This window comes from Ursus americanus, chromosome 4, assembly GCF_024610735.1.
Source record: "Ursus americanus isolate L20-20 chromosome 4, mUrsAme1.1.p, whole genome shotgun sequence".
NCBI lineage: Eukaryota > Metazoa > Chordata > Mammalia > Carnivora > Ursidae > Ursus > Ursus americanus.
In genome coordinates this window covers 33,598,960-33,612,324 of record NC_142130.1, presented here as the reverse complement: position 1 = coordinate 33,612,324, position 13,365 = coordinate 33,598,960, and the positions used below count along the sequence as shown (strand labels likewise).

Here is a 13,365-nt window from a genome sequence, read left to right as displayed (position 1 = left end):
TGCAGCTATTTAATGCAACTATGGAAAAGGTGAGGAAAAGCTGAAAGTATACAAGTCCAAGAGACTCCATGGAGAGATACACAGAGCGAGAGACAGAAAGCCCACATGTTTCAAGTTTGGTTTTAAGCCCCTGTAATTCCAGAGCGGGAGGTTTCCAGAATGACTCAGCATGGGGATGCTGGGACTCAGGTGAGGAGGACACAGAGAGCCTCCATGAAGGAAATGGGTTACTCTGCATGGGCAGCAAGGTTTCAAATAGGAGGTTCATCATTAGGTCAAGACCCAGCTCTCTCCCGGCCCCTCACCTCCCTCTCTCCCTTCAGCTCCCACAGTCTAAGGGCAGAGGGAATGTTTTCTGATAAGAATTCTTGGTAAAGAGGCAATTTACAACCTTCCTGAACTTGAAATGAAACCAAAAAATTACATGACACAAATATTTTCAAGGATGTTTCTCCCACACTGCCTAGTTCTGTGGTTCTCTCAGAGGATTCCCTGAGCAGAGGGAGAAACAGAAAGAGAAAAACAGGGAAATGGCCTCTTCCCTGCTGTAGCTGATACCTTTTTGCTGGGGTGCTCCTCCAGAAGCGGGGAGCGCCTGGCCTGTCACTTGGGAGGGAGTGCACTCTGCACCGCCTGCCAGGCCTTCCTGCTAATCACTAAGCTGCTAGGCCACCTGGCCCTCCTCAGTAAGTTCCTGATAGAATTCTGGATGAGGAACCCTGGGGTCAGCATGAGCAACAAACAGGCACCTAGAAGCCAAAAGGAGACCATCAGGCAGAGTAGAAAGCAAGAAAGAACACATAAGGAGGTCACCAGATCAGTCCTTTAAAAAGAACTAAACTAAAGATACACTTCACGGTGTTTATGTCTTTCCTGTGTGCACGATTCAATATTTTTACTACTCTGTATCTCCATTTTTAATTCTGATGGCTACATCAAGGAAAATTTCCAGTCCAGGCTCTAGTCTGACATTTGGGGTGGAGAAAGCTCTTTTAAACCAGTTAATACGGTATTTGCAGAGTTCCCTGTGTATCATGGGAACAAACAGAACACATAAAGTCCCCATCGAGGATAATACCCCACACCTCCTGCCTCCCTATCTAATGGGAAAGGCACAGTCCTTCTCTTAGAAATCCCTGCTATAATTGGGCAGGCCAAGAAAAGCACAAAGGCTGCCTGCAAGGAAGCCATCCGGAGTGTAAGCAGCTGACAATAACAGCCACCTGTCTTGCTGAACTCCTCATAGGAGCCTGGCATTTTATGTATACTCTTGCATTCGGTCCTCACAACAGTTCTTCAAGGTAAGTATCATTATCCTCATTTTGCAGATGAGGAAAATGTCACTCAGAGAGGTTCAATAGCTTGCCCAAGGTCACACAACCAGAAAGTGGCAGAACCAAGATTTGAACCCAGGTCTTTCTGATGTCCGCTATGCACACTGCCTTCCACTGGACAAGCTCACTAAAAACAATTGAATAATTCAGGCCAAAACACACAAAGTAACCTTATGGCTCAAATGGTCTAAGTCCTATCATTAGCACCCCCCACCCCCATCATCTGAATGAAACACACCTGAATTAAAATACCAAGAGCATTCCATGCTCCATGGATCCCATGGGTCAGTCACTCACTGACCTCTGTGCCTAGCAGAGCAAGGCGTGAATCAGGAGCATAAAGGAAGTTGTTTATTATGACTTAACCATGGGAGTAGTGATGCGGGCACCCTCCTGCCTCTCTGGTTTCCCACTCCATCAGAAACATCCAGGACATACAGTTAACTGAAGATGCATTTAAAAAGATAATGGAGTATAGTTGCCTCAAATTCTTTATGGATCTAGAAAGGTATAAATCTATAACCTATAAATATGTTCCCTATTCGTGGCTATTTTTATACCACTGGATGTCCAGTGCTTGTCTCTTGTGCACCCAGGGTCTACAGACATCTCTCTGTAGTTCAGAAAGCTTCTATTATGAGTGTCTAGCATTAGAATGGAGCCTATGTTATATTATACAAAGTATTTATATAAAGGGGTATGTACCTGAATAGTGGGAGGTGGGGGAAATCTCAACACAGGCCCCTTCCCACCTAAAATAAAAGAATACGGGGGAGGTCTGGTAAATAAAAGCCACTGTCCTATGAAGTGCATCTCACTGATTCTTGCCCCGCGTGGAAAATGCCAAAGACAAGTACTTTTGGACAGTGTGTGCTGGCAGATGCGAAAATGCAGTTGAAACACTGCAAAACTCGGGTTTTCAAGCGATGGAGTGATTGGGAAATAGAGAAAGTGTCTGTGCGAAGGATTCCAAACCAGGCAACCCGCAGAATTATGAGGGAAGTATTTCTAAAAGCTAACATCAGGCCCTGCCCTGGCCTACTGAATCAAAATGCCAAAGGTATATGGTGATTGGATATGGAATATGTATGAATTCCAAGCTGGGAGTTATTTTCTAAATAATAGAAATCAGTCACATCTCAAAAAAAAAAAAAAAAGGTAATGGCCTTTTAACACACACACACACACACACGCACGCACGCGCACTTCCGCTTAAACTTTTCCCACTAATCCTTTCTTTAGGTCAGATTTTTAGAAAATCATCTCAATGAGATTATGAACGGCTGTCATTTTTAAAGTTAAGAGCTATGCATTGGGTTCACTCTTTCATGTTACCAACTGGGCTGTATACAATAATGGCTTCCTATAAATGTGTCTGTGTTTTCTCGGGGTTTTAGAGAACAAGCATTCAGTTTACCTACATGTCTTTACTTCTTAGATGTCACATATCAAACCATCAGAAAGATTTGTAGGTGCACAGAGACGATCACAACTTAGGTTTAAAAGGGGATAAACATTTTGCTGCAAAATCTAATGACTATGTATAATGAAGTGACCCAAACCACTTCTAGTTAGGTCCTTGAGGATAATATGGATCCTCAAAATATGTGAGATGCTTTCCCAGACCTTTGAAATCCACAAACATACAAATGTACAAATACCACTTAGGAGATGGATTCTCCTTTATGAGAGGCAACATACACAGTGGTTAAGGATAGCCTCGGGAATCAAACCAACCCCAGTACAGCTCTCACTCCCTTCACTTGCCAGTTGTTTGATCCTGGGCAGGGCCTCTCAGGGCTTCCGTCTGCAAAATGGAGGTAATGGTATTACCCACCCCATAACATTGTGGTGCAAATTACGCGAAATGATGCATGCTGGACACTCAGCCTTTTGCTTGGCGTATGCTAAGTGCTCAACAAATATTAGCTGCTAATAGTGACAATAAAAATGATGATGAACATTAGCTATGTTAGTAAATGACAATAAAAATATTTTTTAAAACTGTCTCCCCCTTCAGAATTTTAAGAACTGTGTAAGGAACAAAATGTCAAATTCAGCATTTATAAAACTGTTGAATTCTGCCACTGCAATAAATTCTACAGATCTTATAGCACATTTATAAACTAAACTGGTAATGACAATGAATTATTGGTGTGAGCTAAGCAGGACAGAGGACACCACCCCTCCACCACCCCACCTCCCCATTAATGTAATGTGATATAAAATTCCTAACACCCTTTTGCCCTGGCCAAAGTGAGCTCAGTGGTCACTAGTACCTTCCATGAGTTACTTCACAAATGCATGTGTATAGCTCCTGGCTTTCTTCAGACTCTCCTCTCCCTTCTGAATCCTAAGTATCCTCAATCATCTTCACAGCTCAGAGTAACTACCATTTTAACTTGATGCTGAAGTGTTTTCTCTCCCTTAATGGACAATTTTTGCCTGGCTGGAGTTCTTACTAAGGGAGTTTCAGATTGTTTTCTCATTTCTATATGGCAAATGTGATGCAGCCTTCAGCATCATGAGCTGAGCCACAGTCAAATATGAGATCATACTCCTTAATTTATCTTGAACTTTTCTCTTGGTTGAGCCATTGCTTTTTAGAATACTTCACTCCTCCAGTAGCACTAGAAGTTGACTTTCTTTGGGGGGGGGCATTGTTAAGGTCACATTCCATTGTTCTGGTGGCCAAGTAGAGTTAGTGTGGCCGCACTGGAATATGGCAGCTGGGTCTCTGGCAGGCTCCCTCCCTCACTCGGTAATCCACTCCCTCGGCCAGCCCGGCGGCCTCACAAACCAACCACACGCCTTGGAAAAAAAAAAAAAACATGCAGATTACCTCATGTCATGGACCCTGGAAACACTTGAAATCAGGAATTTTAAGTCACTTACTGCCAAAGATCTACTACGTAAATGGGTAAACTTTTCTCAGTTTCTTTCCCCCAAATGAATGTCATAATGAGACTTGCTGGCAGGCACAGGGACCCTAAAAGAGTTGAAGCAAACAAAAAGGGTGTGAAATAAACACTAAGGATCACGCATAGGACCTCATCTTTAATGCAGCCCTCTTTATATTCTTCCCGGCTCTCCTCCTGCTGTTATGTGTGGGGGAAACCACTGCAGGACCACTCAACTGGGAACTATTGCAAGGAAAAGTCTATGGATTGGAGCCCTGACAGAGTTAGTGGAAGTGGCCAGTCAGCGATCCTCATCTGGATCCTGGACTTGGTTGGCTTCTTCTGAACCTTCAGACCAAGGAATGTCCTACACAGCACTCTGCTCACTCCATTTTCTCTTCTCAAAGGATGATTGTGTGTTCGCCAGGTTGCACTCTGTGCATTGGGTTGCTAGAAATACAGTAGGTTGCACTGATGATTTAACTCTGTTTTCTATAAAGGGCTACGGGATCTCATGCAGATTTTTGCAAAGTCATATGCAAATCACAGAGCCCCGGCCCTTTTCTTAACAGGATGGCAACCTTGCTCCTCGGTGGCACCTGGGACCTGGAGATCCTTTCTCCACTTACGTTTAGCGCGCAGCCTGGGACTTGTCCCTGCAGCTCACCGGGTTAGCCGTGCCGCCGTTGGGACCTCCCGGCTGGACTCCCATCACCCACCTCTCTTGAGACTGCTCTGGCAGGGCTGGTGTGGGGTACAGCCTTTGCTCAGACGGCAACATGTTCCAAGCAAAATCTGCCCACCTGGGCCATGGGCTTGCCCCTCGGGCTCCCTGCTTCTCTACTGGGTACGATTCGAGGTTACTGAGCTTCCCTCCAAAGTTGAAAATGGTGGGACAGTAGGGACCTGTGAGAGGCCCCATGACCCAAGCTATTTCCCCTGGCTCCCAATCCAAACACCAGGCACCGCAGGCCCTCACTGCCCTGGGGGTCTGCAGTGTGAGGGGGCACATTCGTCAGAGGAACATACTTATCTCTGGAGTTTTTCTCCAGATTGAACATCTCTGTTGTCAGTGGCCCCCAATCTGGAAAACCCATTGTTCTAATCTAGCCTACCTCCCCCACATCATGAGAAAGAGGGAGGAAGAACAAGGGATAGTTTATGGTAGAAAAGAGGAGGGTTAAGTCTAGCTATTCCGAAACATTGGCCCAACCACATCCCCAACAAATGTTCTATCTGCGTCAGTCTGCCCAAGTTTTGTCAGGATTTTCTGGCTCCTCTAACCTCACTCACTCCTGAGGTCTCTGGTTCAAAGACCACCCTCCTAGCCTTTGTGTGCTTCCAGATTATCCTTTGGGGGTGCGTGGGAAGTGGGAGAAGAAATAAAGGAAACAAACTGGCTCCATGGTGGTTAACTGTTGAGACTAGAAGGTCGGGGACGTGGCCATTCATTATACCATTCTCTCCACTTTTGTATGTGTTTGCAATTTTTCATAATAAAAAGTTAAAAGTTTAAAAAGTCCTCCAGCTTCCAAGACACTCAAGAGAGTCCCAGCCCCTAAAAGAGTTTCCTGGAAACCCCACACCAAGTCAAGAGGCAAAGATGATTCCATTACTATATATATATATGTATATATATATACTCATTTTCTAATTTTTTAAGGCCCACTGCTTTATTTTCAGTAGACTAAACCTCATTTCTAAAAGGTCCCGACGTTGGGCTCACTTTCCCCCAGCTGGGTTATGGGGGAGGGCTGGGTAAAGGGGTCCTTAAGATCCTGAAAGTTTACACTTCCATGTACCTCACAGTCTTGTGAGGATGGGACTTGTTCAGTGTTCTGAACTTTGTGGAGGAAACGCGCTCCCAATTCACGTGTCATTCCCTGGAATTGCACCTGGCTCAGGAAAGGACTGTCTTTGTACTTGAATTTAAATCCATTGGAGAACCTTAACATGGGCATTTGCATGACTGAGAATTGCTGCTGTCTTTTTTCCGTATGTCACTTTCTTGAATGTGTTCTAATAAAATGATTCTAAAGCAGGCTGTGATATACAGTGATTTATAAATACTTTCTGTTGAGTGCTGAGGCCCTTAATTTCCTACCAAGAATCCACCCATCCCACTTTCTGGAGAAAGATCTGTCTAGCTGGGGACAGACGCAGGAGCGTACGTATGGCATGCTGTGATGGCAGCACTTGTGCAGTTGCGGTCATTAATAAGAATCATGTCAACCACAGCAATTTTGTGTTCTGGTTGCCTAGCAGCAGAATTTGTTTTCCAGAATAAAGATGGCCATATGTAGTGGATGAGTGCGGGGGTGAGGGGTGGGGTGGAAGTGGCAGGGCAGGAGCAGGAGTATAATTCACTCTACCAGGGAGGGAACAATGTGGAGGCAAAGAAAAAGGCAGCCGAAAAGAGAGACAAGCAAGGTTCAGTCGTGTTCTGTTCAGTGATAACTCTCAACACATTCAAAAGATAATGAGTTGTTAAACTTTATTTACAAAATTGCACCTTTTGCTCTCACGCCATGCAAATTAGAAATATCAGAATCTCATTAAGCAAACTGGAAGCAAAAGAAGAAAATATAGATCTCCAAAGGTAGATATTTTGAGCAACACTTTTTATCTCACTCTTTACCCCCCTCAAGCAGACTGGCCAGGGCATGGTCTTGAGCTGGTAACCAACTGAGGCAGGTTCTCTTGGGAAGGAAGCGTTCTTAGAAACTTCATAAGGGGCCAGGAGGGCAGAACCAGACAAGGAGGCTTCCGTTTACTGAGCACCTTTCTCATATAGGTGCTGGGAAGGCACCTGATATACACCATCTCTAATCTTCACAGCCATCTTGAGAGGCAGGCAGTTCTGTCTTCATTTTTCAGATGAAGAGGCTAAAGCTAAGAGAAGTAAATAACTTGTACAACGTCATAAAGCTGCAAGATAGCAGATCTGTGATTCAAATTTAGGTCTCTGATCTCCAGACCCATGCTTTTTCAAACCACAGGGCTGATGCCCTAGTGCCCAGCTTGGACTCTCCCCTGTGCACTGCCATGGTCTTCACCTTAATGAACTGTGCACCTTCTGTATCCCCTGGGAGTTGGGGGGGAGGGGCACAGCCAGTGTCCTGCTCTTCCTTGTGTGATTGGAGGTCTCTTCCAGTCCAGGTCTTTGTAGCCCACATCCATGTCCCTGTGACATACTTGTGCAGAGCACAGGCTGATGAGGCTGAGATCACCATGTATCTTTCATAGGGATTGGCTCACTTAGCAAATACCTAGTGCCTACAAGTGCTGGGCATGTGAACTAGGTGGGCAAATATACTCACCCCTCTTCTCATGGAGCTTGCCAGTAGAAGAGACATACATTTATCAAGTAACATGTGAATGGATTTATAATAACAACTGCTGAAAGGGGCCTTGAAGATCATGAGATCAACAAATGAAATGAAACCCAGAAATGCTAAGCAGTTTGCCCAAGACCACACAGCAAGTTTAGGGGCAGAGACTAGAACTTCCGGTTTTCGTTCTTAGACTGCTGTTTTCCCTGCCATGTCACACTCCAGTCTGTCGCACACCCATAGGCTGCCCCCAGCCCCAAACAGTCAGATAAACATGTTGATCAGTCAGTACACTCTCTCCATGCCTAGGAAAAACCAGATAGCACATTTTATAATGATTAACAGTATCGTGAACCAAATCCCCGAGGATGGCATATACCCAAGCCTTGTTTGTAGACTTATTTCAGAGCCCAGAGCAGGAACAGAGAGGCAGGGCTCCTATGCCATAGCAACATTGCCTAGTAAGGATGCTTGCAGGTGTTTCAGTGTTTTGGTCTGACCCCAATATTTTCTCATTTCCCAGGTTCAGCAGTTATTCATTCACCCATTAATTCAACAAATATTTACCGAGTGCCCTCTAGTACCACTAGGCACAGTTCTCAGAGCTGAGGACACAGCACTGAACAAAATGGACTGCCCTTGTAGAGCATATATTCTAGCCCAGGGAGACAGACGATAAACAAAATAGAGAAGCAAATAATACAGTGTATTAGAAGGTGATAAGTGCTACAAAGAAAAGTAAATCATGAAAGGGGGGTAGGGAATCTCCGAGATGGGGAAACATTGTTAGGGTGATTGGGAAAGAGACCTACCTGAGAAAATTATGTTCCAGATCATCATTTTATACACACACACGCACACACACACACACACACACACACACACTGATACACACTGACACACACACACACACACAGAGCTTTGCAGTGTAATGTGAAGAGTCCCATAAGCCTTCCCCTGCCCGCCTCAGAAAAGTAAAAGCGTGTCAGTGGCGTGTCCCAGAGCCCAATTCCTAGCTTGCTTTTTTCTCCTTTGGTCTAACCAGTGGTTCTTAAATTTGAGTGTGTACCAGACTCATCCGGAGGACTTGTTAAAACAGATTGCTGGGCCCCACTCCCAGAGTTTGTGAATCAGTGCATGGGGATAGATCCAAGAATTTGCATTTCTAACAAGCTCCCAAGAAATGCTGATGCTACTCACCCAGGCACCACACTTTGAGAGCCACCAGGTTAATCTATTATAGCTGAGATGTCCCTGTTAAAATGAAACTTACCCAAGAAAGGATGTGTCCATTCACTAGGGTGCTTGGACATGACCAAAGTAGCTATCCTTCAAGAGCGGGATCCTCAAGAAATGGGACTACTTTTAATTGGGGAAGGTTTCAGAAACACAGCCCAAGTCCCTAAGCATTGAGGTGTTAGGGCAAAGGACAGTTCCTAAAAAAAGTAACAACAATATTTCATTGCTTGTCTTTCAGGGCTTTGCATTTTCTTAGCATTTAATACTTTTACAAGTCCTTTAGCCCACTGTTCTCTTTTGGCATAGTTAACTTGTTAGGTAGAACAGGTGTCATTATTACATTTTATGGATAAGAAAATTGAGACACAAAGAGGTTATATGGCCTCCCTTGGGCACCACGGAACCCCGGTGTCCTTATGCCTCATCCAGTGTTCTTTCACCTTTAACACTCTTTCTAAGCTAGGTATGGCTTGCTTCTGGGGCATCTACCTCTGGACCACTGAAATCCAGGATACATAGTTGCTCTTTGCCTTTTGCTCTGTTGAAAATCCCACTTGCTGCGAGTAGATTATCCACGTGGGCGATTAACTGTGGCAAATACTAAACCCTGCGTGAGTTTCCTCTGCCATAAACACATCTCTTCTCTTCTACTACCAGATATTATACAGAGAAAATGCTAACTCATTTTAATATTAGCCTAAGCCAGAACTAATCATTATGAAAGCAAACCTGCTGGGGGAAAAGCACACATCATACTTCCAAAGGCAAATAGAAATGGCATTTTGATTATATGTACCATTGCTTCCATTCCATTAGCAGAGATAATTGAAAGTTTTCTGTATCACTAAAGCACACAACAGAATGAGAGTGGGTTTTGTTAAATCTGATGGCTGGTGAATCACATTCTCAGGTATTTAAATGTAAAAAAAAAAAAAATCATGGGCATGGGGCTTGAAAGATTAAAATTCTCCCTTCCAGTACTTGCTCTTCTGGTTGCTTTGTCCGGTCCTGCACCGACTCCTCACAGTGAGAGAGTGAGCCATCTCATTGACTCTCACAGACAGTGCCCCATGGGTTATAAGGAGCTGTCTCTCTTCAGCGTCCATACTGTTTTTGACCATCCAGGACCCCAAGGTTTTAAAAATTTTTTTTCTAAAACTCCCCTCATCTGTCCCTCAACCCACTGACATTCTGACATCTTCCTTCAGTACTGCCATTGGGACCACTCATTTATTCTATAAACATTTCTTAAGCACTTACTATGTACCAGACTCTGTAAGAGCCACTGAACAGGCTACAAAATTGAGTTAGAAATACTCCTATCGTCAAAGAACATGGCATATAATAGAATCACTCTGTAAATTATATAGAGTAATTAACATTCCAGTATATTCTAGATGCAGATTATAAACCATGTGAAATTCTGCCATTTCATTCTCTTTACTCACTGTATGTTCAATCAAAGCTAACTGATGAGTTATTTTAGCTTCCACATAAAATAAGCATCATTAGGAAAGAAGATGTACCTGGGAAGGAGTGGGGTGAGGAAAGAGCACCGCTCCCTCTTCTGAACACATGTGGGGATAAGCTTAAGCAGCCCAAGAACATGGTAACAGGGGGCAGTATAGAATCTAAAATCTGCTCTCGATTTCCACACATGGACTGTCACAAATTGAATATATGAGGGTCCTAAAGCTTGCATGATTAGAAATTCCATATTGATGCAAGATCCAGTGTGAATGTGTTTTTTCTAAGTTATAGACTCCAAAGTATGCTATAAAAATAACTATTCCTTAAAAAAAAAAAAAAGTTCATGCCCACTGCAACACAGGGACTGAGCATATAAGACAATTGGGGGAGATGGGGTGGGATGCAGAGGATTCAATTAGTTGGGTCAGTGTTAGAGAATCCGTGAGAAGAAGAGATGCAGACCATAATCCGACAATGTGTGTGTATGCGCGTGTGTGTGCATATGTATGCACAAGTGTAGAGGAAGGTGGTGAAGGCCAGTAAAAAGGATTTTGTGAGGATGTGAGCCCTTTAAATAAATTCCAGATTCATAATCCAAAAAGGAAGACAAGTTTAGGAAACCAAAAATACAGCGGAAAGCAAAGGATAAGATTCTAGTGACCCAGTAACTCAAGGAACACCACTAGCACACCTTCCCCCTATGTACTGGGCCACCTGAATGTACCTCCCTTTCACTCCCTCAGCACCTTCAAGTAGCTGCTCCGCCCCCACTCTGCTTTAGGTTGGGCTTTGTGAATAGTGGAATCCCAAGGGGGTGGGAGGTGGTTCAGGGCAGATAGGCAGCTGGATCTCAGATCTGTCTCATGAACTCCATTTCTGCCAGCTCTGCAAGCATCTCCTGCCCTAGAAGGCGTTTTCACAGCACAGATGCTATATCCAGTCTTAACAGTGACCATCAAGGGTGCGAGCGGCATAATAATGGAGCCAGGCGGACTGTGGGTCGGTGTGGTGACAGCCACAGGGAGAATTGAGAGGATTCGGAAATAGCAGTGATGGGGGAGGGGGTCTCTATGTATCTGCCTTTGAATTTCTGGGATGGTGGAATAAGGAGTGTCATTCTATTCGTAAGGATGTCCAGGGATTCTGTTGCCTTCAGTGGTGACCTTTTAATGGGCCTTACATGCAAGCATAGCCTGGAGTTTTTAGATTTGCCCATGCTGAGTTTTGCTGAGTTGTTGTTATGGCGCCCATCAGGGTAAAAGGAAGTACCAGGGTGGGAGCGGGGACTGAAATATAGGTGATGTAAAAGCAGGACTTAGATTTCATTGGTGTGGCACTCTTACTCAGAGAGTGACCCAGAACCATGGCACTCCAGTTATTGCTCTAGTGTTGCATGGATTCATGAGGACTTGCGTGGGCCTCTTGCCGTGGGAGGAGCGAGTCCCTAATAAAATTCATTTACACAGTTCAGTCCCTCCAAGGCCAGCTGGAGGCTAGTGATGGAAATAAGAGGCTTTGTACTTTCCAGACTCTTCCTACATTCTCATTTGATGTTGAAGATGATACATGTTGCTTTATTTTTTGGTGTTTCTGGGACTATCCAACCAACAAATTTGTTGGAGAGCCACAGATGTAGACCTCCAAGCCAAGCCATCACAAATAATCTAAGTACTCTCTGTCCACTCAGCAAGGCCACACAGGCAGACTTAGAGACGGAATAGGTCATTAAAGAGGGAGGCCCTTGCAGGGCACAATTGATTGGTTAGCGTTGCAGAATATAAGTGGTGCCATTCCAGCTTCACAGCACAGTCAAGATCGTTGATAGGGCCAGCCAGGTGCATGGCCTTCTAGGAGAGGCCATCAACCAGCATTCCTGGCTTCTGAGGAATGAATGATTGAGAAATTAAAGTGAGAAGGTAATTATCCCAAGGAGTCTGATGGTGTTACAATGGTGATTGCTTAGACCATCCCACAAGCCTGTTTCCTGTTATTATGGCCTCACATTTGGCTATAATAGTCAGAAATCTGGCTGTTTTTCTCCTGGATTGAATGTCTTATAAGAGAATGAAGATATGAGCAGAGGTGGAGGACGTAGAGGACTGAGATGGGATAGTATCCACGATTACACTGGGCATTTGAGTTGCTTTGGCAAATGTCTGACATGGAGGAGGGGTGTCAAGGATTATGTCTAAAGTAATGTGATGATTCTGGAGGGTCCCCTCAACTATCAGAGACTGTGGGAAAGGCTATACATCCAAGAGGTCAATAAGGGGGTCATTCATCCAAAAAACAAGAAAATAGATATTTTCAATAATTAGTGGCTCTCAATAAATACTCAGATATCCATCACATCATTTATTCATTCAACAACATTTATTGAATACCTACTATGCCAAGCACTATTTTAGACAACAAAACAGAGAAGAATTCCTACCCTCATGGAGCTGATATTCTGGTGGGAATACAGACAAATAAGTAAAATATATAAAGTACCAGGTGATGATACATGCCATACAGAAAAATATAGCTTCAAAGGGATGTAAGAAGTGTAGGGGGTGAGGGAAGAAGTGAGGGGAGGATCTGAGTTCTGATGACTGACATAATCAGGGATATGGAGTATAATGAAATTAGTCCAGATGCTCCCAAGTTACATAGTGGGGATGATAATGTGAGTGTTGGAAGAGGGAGGGGGTGGTGGTGAGGGTTCTAGTAGGAGTACACATGAGGTTTTAGAAATCTGTCTCCGTTACTTCCCAAACATGAAGACGTAGGAAGGAGTGGTCTTACTTAGGAACAGATAGCAGCTCTCAGGTAAGGTGGCCTCTTCCCCAGCCTTCATGCCTCCATTGGAGCTAAGAGGATGTCCAGGAGTGTGCCCTAGAAGTCAAGTGGGACCCTAGACTACTCCCCTAGTTTCCACCAGTCCAAGGGAGCCTTTCTGATGTGGTATTAGGCTTGGTTAGAGGAAGCTGGATTCCATTCAGACTGATAAGGACCTCACCTGTAGTATGCCCAAACATCCTTCAAAGTTCATGTAGTGAGATCCTTGAAAATGAATCCATATATGGTCTAAATCTAAAAGGAATCTAG

At 44.2% G+C, this 13,365-nt stretch overlaps 1 protein-coding gene across 21 annotated transcripts in view; it reads left to right on the top strand.

Moving 5' to 3' along the window:
• Positions 1 to 13,365, top strand: part of KALRN (kalirin RhoGEF kinase) — a 637,031-nt gene that overhangs the window by 449,572 nt on the left and 174,094 nt on the right. For 4 of the 21 annotated variants that reach the window (XM_045812705.2, XM_045812703.2, XM_045812702.2 and 1 more), the window contains exon 34: positions 4,807 to 6,276. The exons of the other annotated variants lie outside the window; for them this stretch is intronic. In XM_045812705.2, coding sequence (XP_045668661.1) covers positions 4,807 to 4,869 — 63 coding nt within the window. In that variant the 3' untranslated portion in view covers positions 4,870 to 6,276. Of the gene's footprint in view, positions 1 to 4,806; positions 6,277 to 13,365 lie in introns of those variants that run through there. 21 annotated transcript variants of the gene reach the window in all.